This window comes from Chiloscyllium punctatum, chromosome 17, assembly GCF_047496795.1.
Source record: "Chiloscyllium punctatum isolate Juve2018m chromosome 17, sChiPun1.3, whole genome shotgun sequence".
In the NCBI taxonomy this organism is placed as follows: Eukaryota; Metazoa; Chordata; class Chondrichthyes; order Orectolobiformes; family Hemiscylliidae; genus Chiloscyllium; species Chiloscyllium punctatum.
Window position 1 is genome coordinate 73,733,203 of NC_092755.1, and position 20,701 is coordinate 73,753,903.

General features: G+C 38.4%; 1 protein-coding gene across 3 annotated transcripts in view; it reads right to left on the reverse strand.

The window, feature by feature from the left end:
- Nucleotides 1–20,701, reverse strand: part of LOC140487976 (transmembrane protein 120B-like) — a 64,612-nt gene that overhangs the window by 17,755 nt on the left and 26,156 nt on the right. For 2 of the 3 annotated variants that reach the window (XM_072587456.1, XM_072587458.1), the window contains 4 exons: nt 17,846–17,905; nt 12,271–12,363; nt 8,784–8,873; nt 58–147 (listed from right to left, as the gene is read on the reverse strand). In XM_072587456.1, coding sequence (XP_072443557.1) covers nt 58–147; nt 8,784–8,873; nt 12,271–12,363; nt 17,846–17,905 — 333 coding nt within the window. The remainder of the gene's footprint in view (nt 1–57; nt 148–8,783; nt 8,874–12,270; nt 12,364–17,845; nt 17,906–20,701) is intronic. The other variant, XM_072587457.1, reaches the window with a different exon arrangement.

Genomic DNA, 20,701 nt, shown 5'->3' on the forward strand with positions numbered 1-20,701 from the left:
ACCTGTATTTCTTCATGGTCAGTGGGTTAAAACCTGGAACTCCCTATCGTTACCTACTCGGACTGTAGTAGTTCAAGGCAGTGGCTCACCACCAGCTTCTCAAGGACAATTACAGATGGCCAATTATCCTGCCAGTGATGCCCACATCTGATGAACAAATAAAAAAATTCTGAATTTCAAACACTTTTTTGAACAGAACAATTGATGCTTATATTTCATCTTTTCAACTGAACAATTAAGTCTAATTAGACAATTATATCCTTTCAAATTTATCGAAAGTAACTTGATTATTCTACTTGCATCATTTCTAGTAATTTTACTGCAGCTGGTCACTTGACCAAACTAGCTGTTCTGTGTTTTACTGACAGTACTTTGTACCAATACTAGTAAAGGCTTGGGTGTGACAGTCAGTCAGTAGTTGTAGTTTGGTGATAAAACAAAAGTCTGTGCCTCTATCAATTATTGCTCATTTTCTTTTGGCATAATCAAATCCAGGGATCAGAGTCCGACTGAAAAAGTAATAATTGTCAGTTATAAGTTGCGGCAGTTCAATAATACCACAGAAATATAACAATGGTTCAGTATCAAAGAGCAGTTTGTGAAATTTTTCTAGGGGGTCCAAAAATATTCTTTGAAATATACTTACTAGATATATCGTGTCACAAGTTGCTCTATGGGTAATTAATTAAAATGCAGTTAGACATATGAATTAATAATTAACCACACGTGGCTCCTGATGACTGTATTGGACAATATTGATTTAGTTGATCTACTGCAATTTTGCACAGAAAATCTTCACAGCAAATGTTTTCTTCATTTGAAACAGTGATGCTGGGAGATTAAGGTATATGGATATAATTTAGCTTGAATGTTAGAGTAGTTCAGCCTGCAATGAAATAATTAAACTTCTGGTAACATAAGATACACTGGTGTACTGGACAGTTTCTCTGTGGTTTTGGCTGAGCTTGCAGATGCAAAACCTAGGCAGTACATTGCCACAATAGTAGGAGGGTGTAACTGCACTATAAAATATTTATTTTATCAATGTGGACACAATTATTCACACTGCATAAATTCCATACTTAATTATAGGTAGTTATATTTAATTTACATCATATTTAGATGTTAATATTGCTGAACATACTGAAGCAAATATATTTTGGAAACTGCAACCATTGTGATATGACACGTTGTTCATTATTAAAAGATTATTCATTATTAAAAGACTTCTTCTCCAAACTTTACGAATACATATTTCAAACAAAACAGGAGATGGGAGAACAGTCATATAAAATCAGAAGAAATCAAAGATGGCACATGATAACAACTGGGATATGTGTATGTGTATTCTGCTGCATGCCCTCTTGTCTTGAAATTCCCCATCTTAAGGAAAGGACAACTACCACTAACTATCTATGCCTCTCATTATTTAATAAACTTATATCAGGTCACCTCTCAACCTCTTATGCTCCAGTGAAAAATGTCCTAGTCTTTCTTTATAACTCAAACTTTCCACCTTGTAAATCTCTTCTGAACTCGAACTGGATAATATCCTTCCTATAACTGAATGACCAGAATTGAGCACAACATCCCAGAAGAGGCCTCACCAATGTGTTGTACAACCTCAAAATAACATTCTCTTATACTCAATGAAAACACTTCAAAAAGTTGAAACCAAACAGAAAGGTTATTTGAAATTTATTAGGCTGAATTATGCCAAAGGTAAATTTTAAATCTTAAAAACAAGTATGCTGGCTTGATAGTGATGTTAAAACTTGAATACATCATACCTGACCACCTACATTTGGATTTAATAGAGATGGGATAAAGCGCAGGAAGCTGGACTGCCCATTTAAATATAAGTCTAGCAGCTTCGGATTTCATAACACAGCTTAAGAAAGCTGAGGATTGCATTATGAAGAAAGTAAACACCTTTGCAATAACACCTGTGCGCCAGAAGTAACTAGAATGTTGGTGTGCTTCCCTACCAATTGCCTCACACACAGTACCACGTGCAAGCTATTGGATTGGAAACAAAGTTGAATCAGGCTGACTCATGGGATCTTGTCGAAAACTAAATCAAGAACATTGTGGAGTCAAAATTTCAGATCATGTGTCTATTCTATACTCTGCTCTTGTGTTGTCTACTCAACTTGCCCCTACCAAGATTGGAATCATCAGTATCAATGGAATACAACATTCAAAGATTTGTGATTACTTATAGCATAAACTCCCTCTTTCATGGACCTAAAACGTGTCTCTAGTCTCATCATCAGTTGAGCCTTTTATACAGCATTCATCCTGTGACCTCTCTGAATACCACAACTAACTTAAATATTTTTATGTTCACTTGAGCAGTCTTAAGAACATAAGAAATAGAACAGTAGGCCATTTGACCCCCATTCAATCGGTTAGGGCTAGTCTCATTGGTTGGTATGATTGTGGTGTCTGGTCCACTTTCATGAGTAACCCCATAATCTTGGATTTCTTTGTAGACCAAAAATCTGTTGAACTCAGCCTTGGATATATTCAGTGATTCATCTTCACTGCTTTCTGGGTTGGAGAATTCTACAGATTAACTTAGAAGAATGTCCTCATCTTGAATGGGAGACTGGTTATTCTGAAATTATGGTTCCAGAAGATTCCCCAAGAAAAGAAGCATGTTCTCAGCATCTCAAGACCTCTCAGAATCTTATGTTTCAATAAGATCACCCTGCATTGTTCTAAACTCTAAATGGATAAAGGGCCAACAGATGAGGAACGGTTGAGCAAGACATTCCCTTCATCCTACAGGCAAACACTGAGCAGAACACTATACTTATTGGAATTTAAGTTTTATTTGTTGACTTGACCTAGGATTATGATTGACATGGACTAGTTGGACCGAAGGGTCTGTTTCTATGCCATATGACTTTTTCAAATTAATAATTTTTTTTAACTCACTTCTCATTCTCTATTGAGATATGGTTTCACAAGTTCTTGCCCAAGCTTCACATGTTGGAGTTAAGTGCCAATTATTCATTTGAATGGAGATGAATGTACTGTAGATTATTAAATTTTGGGAAATACTGCAGCCAATTCAAACTAGTGTTAAGTAATCATGTATCCACACAGATGATTATGGCAATAATTGTTGGTTACAGGAGTAGACGCCTTGTTGAATGTTCTCTTTCTTAATTCTGGGGTTAGAAGTTAGATTATAATCTCCTCTGCTATCCTAAGCAAGATTAATTAATATCAAGAGATGTTACTGTCCTAAGATCACAGCTATTCATTTGCTTATCTTGCTAAGACATCAGGACAACCATAATCTTCTGCTATGTCATATTGGACCTTCCAGCAATCAGGAAGGCAACATCACCCAATAATGCCTTTTCCACTTACATCCAAATTCAGGAATTACATATTCCATATTGGCTCAAAAACTACCAATCTAAGAGGGAAGATATATTCAAATGGGATAATAGTGGGCTCTTGTGCTAAGAATGTGCGCTAAATCTTAGATTTTGGCCATACTTGTAACTTCCTACGTAACTACAATTGTAATGTGTCAAAAATGTAATGCTTCCAATGTTTGATACGGTTGTCTAAATATGGCACACTAAATATTCAATCAAATCGTCAGGCCTCTTTATGTTGCTCTCTGGATGTGCTAAGTTCATATTTTGACAGAGTGGGAAGACTGGCTTGATGTCAGAAGGGTTAAATAAGGCTTCTATTCTGAAGGTACTAATAACACTTCATAAGTTCATAGCCAGAAATATCTTATTTAATTAATGAGCTGATGCCAAAATTAGAAACCACGCTGTGATGATCAGTGGGCTAATTTAGCAGACAGGCAAAATAGTAATCAGAAAGTATGATCCCACCTAGTTGGGTAATCCAGATCAGGAAGGCATGTGACAATGCACAGAATTTATGGGATTATGTGTCAGAAACATCACTCAGAATTTAGAGTGTCAGACTGCTTACATTTTTCTGCCGAGATACTAAGTGTTGAAGTACTATTGTTTTTTATTTTAAGAAGGAAAAGTAGACGGTATTTCTGCTGCAGAGTATACAGTCAGAATCATGCAACACAGAAAGAGATTCTTCTGACCAACCAATCCATGCTGACCATAATCCCAAACTAAACACTAGTCCCCCTCTGCCTGCACTGCTCTCATATCCTTCTAAACAATTATTCATTAGTGTACTTATCCAAAACGTCTTTTAAACATTGTAACTGTATCCACATCCACCACTTCCTTTGGAAATTCATTCCACATACAAACCACTAAAAAAGGTGCTCCATATATCTTTGCCTGTAAGACCATGAGAAATAGGAAACTCAGGCCATTCGGCCCATTGAATCCACTTCTCCATTCAATCATGGCTGATGGGCATTTCAACACCACTTACCCACTTCCCCGTATCCCTTAATTCCTTACGAGATTATGAATTTATCAATCTCTGCCTTGAACGCATTTAACGTCCTGGCCTCCACTGCGCTCCGTGCCAATGGGTTCCACAGGCCCACCACTCTCTGCCTGAAGAAATGTCTCCCCATTTCAGTTCTAAATTGACCCCCTCTAATTCTAAGGCAGTGCCCATGAATCCTAGTATCCCTGCCTGACGGAAACAATTTCCCAGTGCCCAACCTTTCTAAGCCATGCATTATCTAAGTTTCTGTTAGATCTCCCCTCAACCTTCTAACCTCTAATGAACATAATCCCAGGATCCTCAGCCATTCATCGTATGTTAGGCCTACCATTTCAAGGATCATCCAGTGCCAGTATGTCCTTCCTGAGGTGTGGGGCCCAAAACTGGACACACTATTTTACATGGGGCCTAACCAGAACTTTATAAAGTCTCAGTAGCACATCGTTGCTTTTACATTCCAACCCTCTTGAGATAAATGACAACATTACATTTGCTTTCTTAACCATGGACTCAACCTGCAAGTCAATCTTTAGAGAATCCTGGACTAGCACTCCTGGATCCCTTTGTACTTTGGCTTTATGAATTTTCTCACCGTTTATAAAATAGTTGATGCCTGTGTTCTTTTTTCCAAAGTGCAAGACCTCACATTTGCTCACATTGAATTTCATCAGCCGTTTCTTGGACCATGTTGCTAAATTGTCTAAACCTTTCTGTAGCCTCCCCACCTTCTCAGAACCATCTGCCTGTCAACCTAACTTCATATCATCGGCCAACTTCGCTAGAATGCCCCCATCTCCTCGTCCAGATCACTTCGATATAAAAGTGAGCACCCGCAGCCCCCAACACTGAACCCTGCGGGACACCACTTGTCATCAGCTGCCTTTCTGAAAAAGAACCTTTTATCCCAACTCTCGGCCTTCTGTCAGACAGCCAATCCTCAATCCATGCCAGTAGCTCAACTCAAACACCATGGCCCTCAGCAGCCTCCCGTGAGGCACCTTATCAAAGGCCGTTTGAAAGTCTAGGTAGATAATATCCACTGAGCTTCCCTGGTCTAACCTACTTGTTACCTCTTCAAAGAATTCTAAAAGGTTTGACAGGCATGACCTCGCCTTACTAAATCCATGCTGACTTGTTCTAAATCGACCATGCACTTCAAAGAATTTAGAAATCTTATCCTTAACAATGGATTCTAGAATTTTACCCACAACCGAGGTTTGGCTAATCGGCCTATAATTTTCCATCTCTTGTCTTGTTAAAACTTAGTTCACGCTTTCTCCTGTCACCTTAAAAATATGCCCTCAGTTTTGAAATTCCCAACCCTACGGAAAAGACACCTGCCAGTCACCTTAGCTGCCCCTCATGATTTTATAAACTTCTATAAAAAGGTCACTCAACCTCCCACATGCCAATGAAAAAAGTCCCAGACTATTCAGCCTCTCTTTATAACTCAAACCCTCCATTCCCAGCAACAGGCTGGTAAATCTTTTCTGAATCCTCTCCAGCTTAGTAATATTGTTCCTATAACAGGGCGACCAGAACTACACATAGTAGTCCATAAAAGGCCTTATCACCGTCCTGGACAACCTCAACATGACATTCTAGCTTCTATACTCAAAGGTCTGAGTAATGAAGGCAAGTATGCTAAGTACCTTTTTAACCACCATCTATATGTGACACAAACCAAGAACGTCAAGGTCTCTGTTCTACAGCACTATCCAAGGTCCTACTTTTAATTGCAAGTCTTGCCCTTGTTTGGTTTACCAAAATGCAATAGTTTCTTAGATTCAAGATGCGAAAAGAAGACCACAAAAAAAACAAGCTAACCAAGGGATTAAACTTCCTCTGAAATGATCTTACACATTTGCCGTAGCTTCAGCAGAAGAACCACAGAAAACAAGGAATGCTGCTCAGAAACTGTTTAGATAATTTCTTGGGAGTTTGTGGCTGTTAAGTTGACTTACAGCAGACAAAATTGAAAATGCACTAAACATCAGATGTATCCTTTCCGGATACAAGCACATAAACTAAGATCATGAATAATTGTTCAGATTACTGTACAAGCTTGTTTTACACAAAAGAACCCGATTTGCAAATGCTGTACACACTGTTGGTCTGCTATACACTCAAGGCCCATGGTAATAAAAGTCACTTATAGTTTTAGAAGATAAACTATACATTAGGATACTGAACAGGTGTTTAAGAATAAGAGAATAATGCAGGAAGGAAAACAGTGCTGAGACCACAATCAGATCAGCCATGATTTTACAGAATTGTAGAATAGGTTTGAAGGACCAAATGGCCACTCTTGCTCTCAAGTCCTACATCCTTAAATTGATGTCTCAACTCTTTAATCCATCTCATTATTGGAAAGAAGTTATTTCATAAATAGTATTACAGTGTCGTCCTTGTTCTGGATCCCTTGCACATGTGCTTTGGGGTAACACCTTGGTTAACAACATTATATCAGGGGCTGGTAGTGGAAAAGTGGAGCAACATCAACACTTTCTTTGCATTGTATAATAACACTCTCAATTCCAATTAAATTACATATTCGGATCAGTCTTTGAAAGCAATATTCATGTACAATTCTGAAATTTAGATCATACAGCAATCCTTCTCCCATGGTTACCGTAAAGTTAAGCTAGCTTTCTAGTATAGGTACAGAAGGACCTAAAGTACCATTGAAAGTGACCATAAATATATATTTTTTTGAAACAAAGTCTAAAATTATAGTTATCTACCTATACGATTAACTTTAAAATGAGAAGGTAGGAGCATAAAAGTAGGGAAGTTTTGCCAAAACTATACAAGACATTAGTCATACCACAGCTGCAATACTGTAAACATGTTTGGGCCCTTTACCTAGGGAAAGATGCACTGACATTGGAGGCAGTCCACCAAAGTTTATCTTGGTTGATGCCAGATATGGAGTTTTCAAAAAAAAACTTCATTCACGGGAGGTGAACGTTGCTAGTTAACATTGCTGATTCCCAAGAGAGTCAACCATATTGCTGTGGGTCTGGAATCACATGTAGGCCAGACCAAGTAAGGATGGCAGTTTTCTTTCCTAAAAGGACATTAGACGGGTTTTTCCAACAAAGGTCTTTTGAGGGAAGGTTGAGTTGGTTGGGTCTGTAATCAAATGGAACATGCAATCATATTTATAGAATCATAGAATCCCTACAGTGTGGAAACAGGCCCTTCAGTCCAACAGGTCCACACCAACCCACTGAAGAGGAACCCACCCTGACCCATTCCCCCTACCCTATATATACCAGACTAATGCACCGAACCTACACATCCCTGAACACTATGGGCAATTTAGCACAGCCAATTCACCTAACCTGTACATTTTTGCACTTTGGAAGGAAACTGGAGCACGCACACAGACATGGAGAATGTGCAAAAGCCTCACAGACAGTCGCCTGAGGCTGGAATTAAACCCAGGCCCCTGGCGCTGTGAGACAGCAGTGCTAACAACTGAGCCACTATGCTGCCATATTGAAATATGATTCTTAGGGGACTTAACAGGGTAGATTGTTTCCTCTTGTGGGACAGTATAGGGCCAGAGGGCATAATCGCAAAATAAAGGGACATATAGTTAAGACAGACAGGAGGAGGAATTTCTTCTCTCAGAGGATAGCGAATATGTGGAATTCTTTCCTGTTTGGGTTCTCAAGGCTGTCATTAATTTTATTCAAAGTGGAGATACAGCAACCTTTTTATTAATTGACACCTATGGGACCAGGAATGTGCTAGTTGATCAAATATGCCAGCTGTTCAAGAGATCCAGATAATCAATGCAAAAACACACACTAAGTCATAGAAATGTAATGCGGGGGTATAAACATCACTTATGCTGTACCTACAGTATAAATCACTGAAATAATAATGCAACTTTGCCTTAAATAAAAAACTTACCAGAAGAGAGCTTTCTCACTCATACCACAACTGACTACTTGGACATCATGATAATATAGTAAAACTTGCAGTATTTCAGTTGTATAAATTTTTGCCTGTTTATCAAGAGTGCCTATTCATTAGGTGTCAGTTAAAACAAAAAAAAAAGTTTGCTGTAGATTTTTAAAATCAGTAAAGGAATCAAAGGTTATAGCGAAAAGTCAGGAAAGTGGAGTTGAAGGTTATCAGATCAGCCATGATTTCATTCAATGGCACAGCAGACTCAATGGGCTAGATGGCCTACTTCTGCTTCTATGTCTTCTGATCTTAGAGCTAAGATGTATCTGTAGAGCTTATCCTACGGAATAATTAAAACTTTTTTTGATGATACAAAAATGGAGCGTTAATTGTTAAAATAGTTTGGAAAAAGTACCAAAAATAACAATGTGTCATATTACCTTGATCCATTGCTGATGAGCACACTCTCTCTTATTGTTAATGTGCAGTAATACCAGACCAGCAGAAAATTAAAGATTTCATCAATTACCCTGGTAACAAAAACAAGTAGGAGAAAGTGAGGACTGCAGATCAGAACTGAAAATGTGTTGCTGGAAAAGCGCAGCAGGAAGGACTTTCCTTTCCTGAAGAAACGTCGATTCTCCTGCTCCTTGGATGCTGCCTGTCCTGCTGCGCTTTTCCAGCAACACATTTTCAACAAAAACAAGTCACCTTTATTAGAAATGGAGTAATCAAGCCATGGTGGGGCTTGTAGCAGTGGAGTTCCTTACTGATGAATCAAACTGTACAATCAAACTTGTTTTTTATATTTGAAGTAAATGAATAATTTTGCAGTCTTTACCAACACAGGTAGTTGTAGTTACCAATTTTTACCTTTCATCCAGCAAACTGACCCTATTTCCAATGGAATACATGTTACACAACTGATTAGCTTCATTCAGTGAGCAACTTTCTCTCTAATTTTTTTGTTTAAGTATATGGTTGATTTCAAAGTATACAATCCCTTTAAACTTATTTCTGCATAGCCACATGTGCAGTAATTTAAAGATGTTATTTTGTGCAGGGTTTGTGTGGGGACTTCCAGGTTGCTGTGACAGAACGAATATTAGGTAACAATTTATCTAGCACTTTTAATGCTAATAATATAAAACTGGTGCATCTTGCACTCAAACATGTCCTAATCTGATATATTTATAAAATATGAAATTAGGCCAATAAATCATTTTAGCCACGAAACACAGAATCAACTTAGCAAGTTGTCAGCAAAAATTAAATTAAAGTTTTAAAAATTGCACAAAAGGGATAATTAGCAAAACCAACACGGACTCCAAAAAAAAGCTATACTAGACCTTGTGTTCCTCAACATTTTTGGGACATTGTGTCCTCAGTTTTCAAGACAGAACCATAGTATGTATTTAATTGGTCTGCCGTCTTTTTGTTCCCCTTTATAACTTTCCAGTTTCTGAATGTATGGGACATAAGTTTGCCTTCATTAGGCTTTTCCTCTGCGCACTTTACAATCAGTTTGTATATTTCTTGGATGCTTACTCTTTTCTCCCACTAAATCTCTTCAATCCCTTTCTCCCACTCAATCCTTTCATCCTCCTTTTGTTGAAATTTAAGCTGCGCTCAACCTTCAGGTTTGCTGCTTCTTTCTGGCGAATATGTATGCTCCTTCCTTATTAATATTAAAATGTCCTTCATAGCCATGGTCAGGACACCCTTCCAATTTTATTTTTGTGCTAGACAGGAATGAGCAATTATTGCAGTTCCTCTAGGCACTAAAACGTTCGCCATTGCCTATCCACCATTATCCCTTCATGTAATATTCCCTAATTTTTCATAGTCAGCTCACTCCTCTAATAGAGAATGTGAAGTCACATGGTGTGCAGGGTGTTCTAGCCAGGTGGATAAAGAACTGATTGAGCAACAGGAGACAGAGAGCGGTAGTTGAAGGGAGTTTCTTGAAATGGAGAAAGGTGACCAGTGGTGTTCCACAGGGATCAATGCTGGGGCCACTGTTGTTTGTGATATACATAAATGATCTGGAAGAGGGCACTGTTTGTATGATCAGCAAGTTTGCAGAAGACACGGAGATTGGTGGAGTAGCAGAAAGCATAAGGGACTGTCAAAGAATACAGGAGAATATAGATAGACCAGAGAGTTGGGCGGAAAAGTGGCAGATGGAGTTCAATCCAGACAAATGTGAGGTGATGCATTTAGGCAAGTCTAATTCTAGAGTGAATTATAGAATAAACAGAAGAGCGTTGAGAAACGTTGATGGGCAGAGAGATCTGAGAGTGCAGGTCCATTGTACCCTGAAGGTTGTAGCCAGGTGGATAGAGTGGTCAAGAAGGCATATGGTATGCCTGCCTTCATCGGACAGGGTATTGGGTATAAGAGCTAGCAGGTCATGTTAAAATTGTACAAGACATTGGTTCGGCTGCATTTAAAATACTGTGTACAGTTCTAGTTGCCACATTACCAAAAGGATGTGGATGCAGAGAAGGTTTATGAGGAGGTTGCCTGGTATGGAAGGTGCTAGCTATGAAGAGAGGTTGAGTAGGTTAGGTTTGTTTTCATTAGAAAAAAGGAGATTGAGTTGGGGGGGGGGGGACCTGATTGAGGTTTACAAAATCATGAAGGGTATAGACAGGGTAGATAGAGATAAGCTTTTTCCCAGGGTGAAGGATTCAATAATGAGAGATCACACTTTCAATGTGAGAGGTGAAAAGTTTAAGGGGAATACACACGGCAAGTACTTTACACAGAGGGTGGTGGGTGTCTGGAACGCGTTGCCTGCAGAGGTGGTAGAGGCAGGCACGGTAGATTCATTTAAGAGGCATCTGGACAGATGCATGGGGATACAGATGCTTAGGAATTGGCCAACAGGTTTAGACAGTAGATTTGGATTGGCTCAGGCTTTGAGGGCCGAAGGGCATGTTCCTGGGCTGTGAGTTTTCTTTGTTCTATTCTTAGTTCCATTTGCGTTTTTTTTCCTGCACTGTGGACCTATAAGATTCTTGTCACTGAATTCCTGGCCTATCACGTTTTTAAAAATTTCCCATTCTGTATTTTGTTTTTGCCCTTATTTCTCTTTCTTCGGTCTCCCTGGAAATTTTAACTGATGCTAAATTACGTAAGTAAATTTTATGCATTGCAAAATGAAATGAATCAATCATTTTAGACACTGCCCAAAAGGTCTGTTCTGTATAAACAGTGTTCTTTGATTTTCTCTTAAAAAGTAGCATATATAACTAAAAGCAAAATAACAGAATTTTTCTGGAACAGAAAAAACTCAATTACATACATAAAAGCAAAAAACATTTTGTAAACTCAAAAAAAGTGTGTTAATCTAAGATTAACACCATGTTTCTGTGGACTGGATTGAAACTTTGTCACTTCAACGTAGAAGTTTGAGTTCAAATGTAATGTAATTGTTTGGTAATTTCAAGGGTCAGAGTATATGAAATTTGAGCAGTCACAATACTTTTTTTTAATGGATCGTAGGTTATTAGTAGAACTTGTGCTGATTATTACTGTCGGTTGTAAATTGACTGGCCATAAAACCGGGAGGTCTTACTCAAAAAGCCAGACACTACGAAGAATGCAAGAAAACTCAGTTCGTGCAATTTAGAATTCTCCTTTGCAGTTTGAGATAAAGCACATTATTTTGGGCGTAAGTAAGGGAGCTATATTTTGTGTATTGAGCTAATGCAAAAAGCTGATACTGGGTTAAAATTAAACATTTCCAGTATTACCAATACTTGGTTCTTCTCAGTTCTATAAATAACTTAACAAAAGCAAAACACAACATTTATATAGAACATCCCATCATGCAATAATCAGCACGATCGAATTGTTTCACGTCCAAATTTCAACTAACATTTAAAAATTCAATTTTACTGGATAAAACAAAACCTTTACCTATTCAGAAGAAACATACAAGATATAGCACCAAGTAACAAGATGATGGTCAAATAAAGTTTGAATTTTTCATATTCATCTTTGTAGGCAAACCTGTGAAAACATTGTTGGGAACAATGGTTAAGATTTTTGAACCCTAATCGACTGGAACAAACTATAGACTTTCTGTTCTTTCAGTTTTAGCACTAGAGTCATAGAGATGTACAGCACGGAAACAGACCCTTCAGTCCTACTCGTCCATGTCGACCAGATATCCCAACCCAATCTAGTCCCACCTGCCAGCACCCGGCCCATATCCCTTCAAACCCTTCCTATTTATCTACCCTTCCTGATGCCTTTTAAATGTTGCAACTGTACTAGCCTCCACCACTTTCTCTGGCAGCTCATTCCATGCACGTATTACCCTCTACGTGAAAAAGTTGCCCCATGGATCTCTTTTATATCTTTCCCCTCTCACCTGCAACCTATGCCCTCTAGTTCTGGACTCCCCCACTCCAGGGAAAGACTTTGTCTATTTATCCTATCCATGCCCCTCATGATTTTTACAAACCTCTACAAGGTTTCCCCCTCAGTCGCTGACACTCCAGGGAAAACAGCCCCAACCTATTCAACCCTATAGTTCGAATCCTCCAACCCTGGCAACATCCTTGTAAATCTTTCCTGAACCCGTTCAAGTTTCACAACATCCTTCTGATAGGAAGGAGACCAGAATTGCATGCAATATTCTAACAGTGGCCTAACCAATGTCCTGTATAGCTGCAACATGACCTCCCAATTTCTGTACTCTGACCAATAAAGGAAAGCATCCCAAACGCCCTCTTCACTAACCTATCTAGCTGCGACTCTACTTTCAAGGACCTGTGAACCTGCACTCCAAGGTCTCTTTGTTCAGCTACACTCCCTAGGACCTTACCATTAAGTGTACAAGTCCTGCTAAGATTAGCTTTCCCAAAATGCAGCACCTTGCATTTATCTGAATTAAACTCCATCTGCCACTGCTCAGCCCAATGGCCCATATCTGAAAATCCTGGTGTATTCTGAGGTAACTTTCTTGGCTGTCCACTACACCTCCAATTTTGGTGTCATCTGCAAACTTACTTACTATACCTCTTATGCTCATGTCCAAATCATTTATATAAAATGATGAAAAGTAGTGGATCCAGTACTGATCATTGTGGCACTCCACTGGTCACAGGCCTCCAGTCTGAAAAACAACCCTCCACCACCACCCTCTGTAGAACTGTTCTTCAAATCCTAGTTTGCAAACATTCATACAACACAGTAAATTCTATTTGTGTTCAAACGGTTGCAGGCAGATATTATACTAAAACCAAAAGCAACAAGACTGTTGGCTAAAAATGAGGATGTATTTAATCCATGAGATTTAATCAACAGTTGTATTTCAGACTTTTGAGAAATGGAAAAATGCACATTTCTCCCCCCAGTTTTTTTTAAGACCAATTTATGGAAGTTAAGTGGAATCTGTTCTCATTTTCACAAGATCGCATTGACTGACATTTTTGTATAGTAATAAATCCTAGTTTTGATTTGACTGCAAACTGCAACGGGGTCACTGCTGACTGATTGTTAGGAAATACTTAACAAACTTCATACTATCCAGCTCTTGACCAAGCAGAATTCTCTAGGAACTGGAAGTTATGACAACATTTTGCTTTGAGAAAGCTGGTCGGCTTCAGTAGTGAAATAATGCATTATTATTATTAGCTGTTTTTGAACAATAAAAGAGTACATTGCAAGTCTGAAGAAGTTGTTCTTGGGCTTTGCACTGAAATTACTAAATCAGCTTGGGCATTACACTTGAACAAAGTTATGTCATTCAGAGCAACTGGAAAATGCAACTGACAACTGGTTTTTAAAAAAAACTGTTGGTCTGACAGTGATGGAGTCAGCTTGGGCTTCACTTGCATTGGTTTTACGGTTGTGCTCTGCTGCACCAGAGCCTTTAACTGGCCAGTTACTTCTTTCCCTACAGACAGCTGTACCTATAAATGTAACTCTGCCACATTAACACTTGCTTTCCACCAGAATGATTAGGGTGTTCAATCTCCCTCTCTTCTCACTTTTTGATGTGAATTTTATAAAGTGAAGCTAGACAATATTCCAACAGAAAAGAGGGACCTCACCAGTATAACATCTCTCATCTTATGTAAAACTGAGATGTGAAAGCTCGGTTCGGGCGCTTGAGAGTTACAAGTTAGCCAGGAAGAACCTAAAGAAGCCAGGAGGGGACATCAGAAGTCTTTGGCATGTAGGATCAAGGAAAACCCTAAAGCTTTCTATAGGTACATCAGGAATAAAAGAATGACTAGAACAAGATTAGGGTCAGTGAAGGACAGAATTGGGAAGTTGTGTGTGAAGTCCAAAGAGATACTAAATGAATATTTTTCATCAGTATTCACACAGGAAAAAGGCAATGTAGTTGAGGAGAATACAGGTTAATAGACTAGACGGGATGGAAGTTCCTAAGGATGTGTTAGCAATTCTGGAAAGTATAAAAATAGATAAGTCTCCTGGGCCTGATGGGATTTATCCTAGGATTCTCTGGGAAGCTGGGAAGGAGATTGCAGAGCCTTTGGCTTTGATCTTTACGTCATCATTGTCTACAGGAATTGTGCCTGTAGACTGGAGGATAGCAAACGTTGTTCCTTTGCTCAAGAAGGGGAGTAGAGACGACCCTGGTAGTTACAGACCAGTGAGCCTTACTTCGGTTGTGGGTGAAGTGTTGGAAAGGATTTAAGAGATAGGATTTATAAACATCTAGAATGGAACCATTTGCTGAGGAATAGTCCACTTGGTTTTGTGAAGGGTAGGTCGCACCTCACTAACCTTACTTCGTTCTTCGAGAAGGTGATGAAACAGGTGGATGATGGTAAAGCGGTTGATGTGGTGCATATGGATTTCAGTAAAGTGTTTGATATGGTTCCCCATGGTAGGTTATTGCAGAAAATACAGAGGCATGAGATTGAGGGCAGTTTAGCGGTTTGGATCAGAAATTGGCTAGTTGTAAGACAACAGAGGGTGGTAGTTGATTGGAAATGTTCATCAAATGGAGCTCAGTTAAAAGTGGTGTACCTCAAAGATCTGTTTTCAGGCCACTTATGTTTGTCATTTATAAAAATGACCTGGATAATAGTGTAGAAGGATAGGGTAGTAAATTTGCAGATGACACTAAGGTCGGTGGAGTGCAGAAAAATGTGCAGAAGGATGTTGAAGGTTACAGAGGGACGTAGATGAGCTGCAAAGCTGGGCTGAGAGGTGGAAAAGTGAGTTTAAGGCAGAACAAAGTATGAAGTGATACACTTTGGAAGGAGTAAAAGAAACACAGAGTATTGGGCTAATGGTAAGATTCTTGGTCATGTGGATGAGCAGAGAGATCTGTTTCCATGTGCATTGATCACTCAAAGTTGCCACCCAGGTTGATAGAGTTGTTAAGAAGGCAGACTGTGTGTTGGTTTTTATTGGTAGAGGGATTGAGTTTTGGAGCCAATAGGTCATGTTGCAGCTGTACAAAACTCTGGTGCGGCTACATTTGGAGTACTGTGTACAGTTCTGGTCGCCACATTATAGGAAGGATGTGGAAGCATTGGAAAGGGTGCAGAGGAGATTTACCAGGATGTTGCCTGGTGTGTAGGGAAGATCTTTGAGGAAAGGCTGAGGGATTTGAGGCATTTTTCGTTGGAGAGAAGAAGTTAGAGATGTGACTTAGTAGAGACAAAGATGCTCAGAGGATTAGATAGGATGCACAGTGAGAGCCTTTTTCCTTGGATGGTGATGGCAAGCACAAGGGGACATAGCTTTAAATTGAGGGGTGATGGATATAGGACTGATGTCAGGAGTAGGTTCTTTACTCAGGAGAACGTCCTACCTGCAACAGTAGTAGACTCACCAACTTTAAGGGCATTTAAGTGGTCGTTGGATAAACATATGGATGATAAAGGAATACTGTAGATTAGATGGGCTTCAGATTAGTTTCACAGGGCGGTGCAACATCAAAAGGCCTATACTGTGCTGTAATGTTCTATGTTCTATGAGCTAGTGGGCAAAGGGGGCTTTGTTAGTTATCTTAAAGCAACAAAAGCAAAATCTACATCAAATTAAAGTATTGTAAATAAATATGGGCATCTTAAGCTTTACCATAGGCTTTACAAGGATACTATGCAATTACTGAGTGAACTTTATGGAATGGCCTTATTTTAGGAATAATGCAAAGTGACAGCAGAACTATAGTGCAATGAATTTCATTAACTGGAGTATGCTTCAGATGGTTGGCTTGAAGTAGAGGAGAATGCTGTTGGGTATGTTCAGTAAAACAAGAAAGCAAATAAAATTTCTAACAAATCAGTCCATTTGAAAGCAACTAATTGCCAGCTTGTATGACTGTAGTTCTTCTGGCATCAGCTCAACGGAGTGCACCAATGGTCTTCGGTTAGGAGAAAACCCCAGAGCTTGTTCATAATGAAATGCAGGAGCCAGGACAGTGGGGAAGTCTAGGAAGTTTCGTACTGAATTTAATTCAGTAGCTTGCTTGATTTTTTTGGATGTCACATGGCACCTTCTGGACATTTTTAATATATTTTCTGGACTTTCTGCACAATTTTTAAAATGTAAAGATGAATTACAGGAAGTAATTCACAATTAACTTGGCAGTATAATTTTAAAAAGAAAATCCCAGCATCATAACTAGACAAGTGAAAACTAAAAAAGTGTTCAATGTGACTAGTAATTAAGGTAGCAAATTTACTAAATATTGTTTTAGTACCAATTAAAGGAATTCTTTAGAAGACCGAACAATTAAAAATGTAATACTTAAACCAAGCATACCAAAAGGTTCCAGGTTAAATTGATCTCACTGGCATGGTAGTTTGAACATAAATTGATCTTAGAATCCATGGGATCAGTGGGCATGAGGGAAACGGTCAGAATTCCTACTTATGATCACTTTACAGCTGTAAAGTGAAAGGACATATGCCGAGTAAGTACAGATATGAGTTCAACTATAATGTTCCCAGAAGTTAAATATTCTGTTGACATACTCTCCACTAACAAATGAAGAATAGTTTCTTGGGACAACATGCCAAGTGAAACTAATCTGAAGCCCATCTAATCTACAGTATTCCTTTATCATCCATATGTTTATCCAACGACCACTTAAATGCCCTTAAAGTTGGTGAGTCTACTACTGTTGCAGGTAGGACGTTCTCCTGAGTAAAGAACCTACTCCTGACATCAGTCCTATATCCATCACCCCTCAATTTAAAGCTATGTCCCCTTGTGCTTGCCATCACCATCCAAGGAAAAAGGCTCTCACTGTGCATCCTATCTAATCCTCTGAGCATCTTTGTCTCTACTAAGTCACATCTCTTGGCACCTATTGAATTATATTCTGAGATAAGTTAGAACTTTCACAAAAGGGAAGGAAACAAATAAGAGAAAAAAAAACTACAGTCCTTTTCAAAGTCAAAGTCAACAGATAAACAAAGTAGCTGGTCATAAGCACTGGAAAACATGCTGGAATATATTCTGAAAAACAGACCAAAACATAAACTGATATTACTTAGCTTGCTTGCTGAGAAGCGTCACGTTCACATTTCCAAGCACCAAGTTCAAGTATAGCCTGTAAGAAGGATTTTTTAAAAAATGTACAGTTTAATTATCTGGAATTTTAAAAAAATGTTATATCTTACCATTCCTAGAAAATTGGAGCTCGATTTAAAATTATCTTACATTTCCATGAGTAAGAAACCATGAAGTTACACAACTGGGACAAAGACTGTCTGACTGGACTTATAGATAAGACTTCAGGAAAAGATTTCTGAAAAACCTTGTGATGGTGAGATTCATTCTGGAAAAGAACAACTTAGTAAGCAAAACTGAATCCTTTTAATCATTCCATTTAGTAGCACAGTTGGAAAATTAGAATGAATCAGAAATCCAAATTTTTGTTTGTATTTCCAATCTAACACAGATTTTGAGGGGTTATTAGGTATTTATAATGTTACAGTCCAGACCAAACTCCCTCAAAATAATATTAAGAAGATAGCCTAGACCCCAAATATTTTTAAAGGCAAATGCACCACATTGTGTTCTAGATATAATTCAGTTGGTCAAACTGCCAGACTTGAAGCAAAACACACTTTATTCTTACACTATGGTTAAAATACAGACAAACTACAAATAAAAACATTAGATTAATTATAACTCCATTGAAATATTTAAGATAATATATTAACTACCACTGACTAACAGTTCCAAGATAGTGACTTCCCATAGATGCACCCTTGGCAGAGGTAAATTCAGTAAAATAAATTGTCTCACATGCAACGTTTCTCCAGTCCAGGAGGAAAGAACATTAACAGAAAATTCTGAGACAGGGAAAACTCAAGGGTTTTACTGTAGCAGGGAGATAATGTATAGCAGTTTTCAGACTCCAACAGCTACTGAAAGTAAAACTAAAATCCTGCTTTTGTGGGAACCTGACCCCCACCCCTTCATGCTACTTCTATTGTTCCAACTGTAAAAGAAAAAGGCCAAGCCCTCACAAGCTGTTCACTTTATTGGATTGGATCAAACTGATTGGCACCTGTGTCTCACCTCTCTCTGTATAAAAAAGAAACACTGACAAACTACACCTCTTAAAGTCACAGTATCGTCACAATAAATTGATGAAACAATTAAAGAAAAAAATTTTTACTAGTTCCACCCATTTGCTATTTTAAGCACGACTTTGACAGTTGTACATGCAAGTTGTTCTCCATTATTCTATGGCAAAAAACACCAGTATGGGGTAGAGAATAAGAAAAAAGGGGAATGGCTTGCACATGCTAAGTTAGACAAGCAAGAAGAGCACAGAAAACCAGGCAACATCAGGAAGTGGAGAAGTCAACGTTTCAGGTATAACCCTTCTTCCTAATTGAGCATTACAACTGTCCCATCTCCAGACAAGTAAGGAAACAAAAACTAAACGTGTCTTAAAAGGTTTTTAATCACATTGCAAAAGTTTTTTTTGAAAAGCTGAACAGGTTTTTTAAAAAAAAGGAGTTGCGTTTTTGCTTTGGGAGTCCTACACGTGGTCAGCTCTGTTGAAGATTATTTTCTTCAAGGAATTTATTGAAGAGGCGTCGTTTTTTATTCAGTTCAACAGCCAAGTGGTTGATTTTAACACACACACAGACATTTTTTTTTCCATTTTAATATTATTTTCTGTTGGTAATGAAAGGTAATCTATTTTGTATATCAGGTGTTATTGCAAATTGTTTTTAGGTGTAATGCTATTAAGGATATGTGGGAGATACACAGTGATATGGCAAGTAGATTTAGAAAAGTTATTATACAGTAAGATCGGTCAGATAGATGGGTGACTGTCAGGAAAAGTAAGTTTAAAAACAATCACACATCACCAGGTTATAGTCCAACAGGTTTAATTGGAAGCACTAGCTTTCAGAGTGCTGCTCCTTCATCAGCTGGTTGTGGTCAGAGAGCGGATGCTTCCAATTAAACCTGTTGGACTATAACCTGGGTGTTGTGTGATTTTTAACTTTGTTATACCCCAGTCCAACACTGGCATCTCCAAATCAGGAAAGGTAAGAAGATGGTTCAAAAGTCTCCTGGGGCTATTCCTCTATCAAATAGATATTTAATTTTTGAAACTGTTCAAGGGGATAGTCTCTGAGAAAAATGGAAGGGGCAGTCAGTTTTTGAATATTTGGAATGATTCTTATGTTAAGCAGCGTTTGACAAATCTTAATATAATTATAGTTATGGGGACTCTCCTGTCAGCAGGATAGATTCTGTGGCAGTGACCATAAGTTTAGGATTGTTTGTTGCCAGAAATTGTACACATTGGTAGGAATAACATTTTTGGAGAAAAAGTTAAAAAGAAGCACAGAGTTAATTTAAGAGATTAGGTAGAAATTTAAAAAATAGAACCTTAAAAGTAGTAATCTCTGGTTTACTTCCAATGCCAACTCAAAATGAGGGAAGGAACAAACAGGATTAAACCCGATTATCTGAAAGACACGGGCAGGGAATATTTCATCTGGTTAATTAAATTCCAGATAATTAAATGCCAGATAACAGTTTAGCCAAGTATCAAGACCTTGCGATCTTGCTGTATTATCTGATGTTCGGATAATCGAGGTTCCTCTGTATACCAATGGCTGAAGAGCTGGTGTATTGCTCAGGGATTCAGATTTTTGGACAATTGAAATATCTTTTGGGATGAAAAAAAACTTTTCAAAAAAGGATGGGTCTAACCTGAACTGGAAAGGGACCAGTATCTTAGCAGGGAGATTTGCTCATTCCATTAAGGGAGACTTTATACTGACAAAGATGGGGAGTGAAGGAATTCTAAGTAGCAGTGTAAATAGAAAAGTTGATGGGAAAGATTGATGAATAGAGCACATCAATTAGA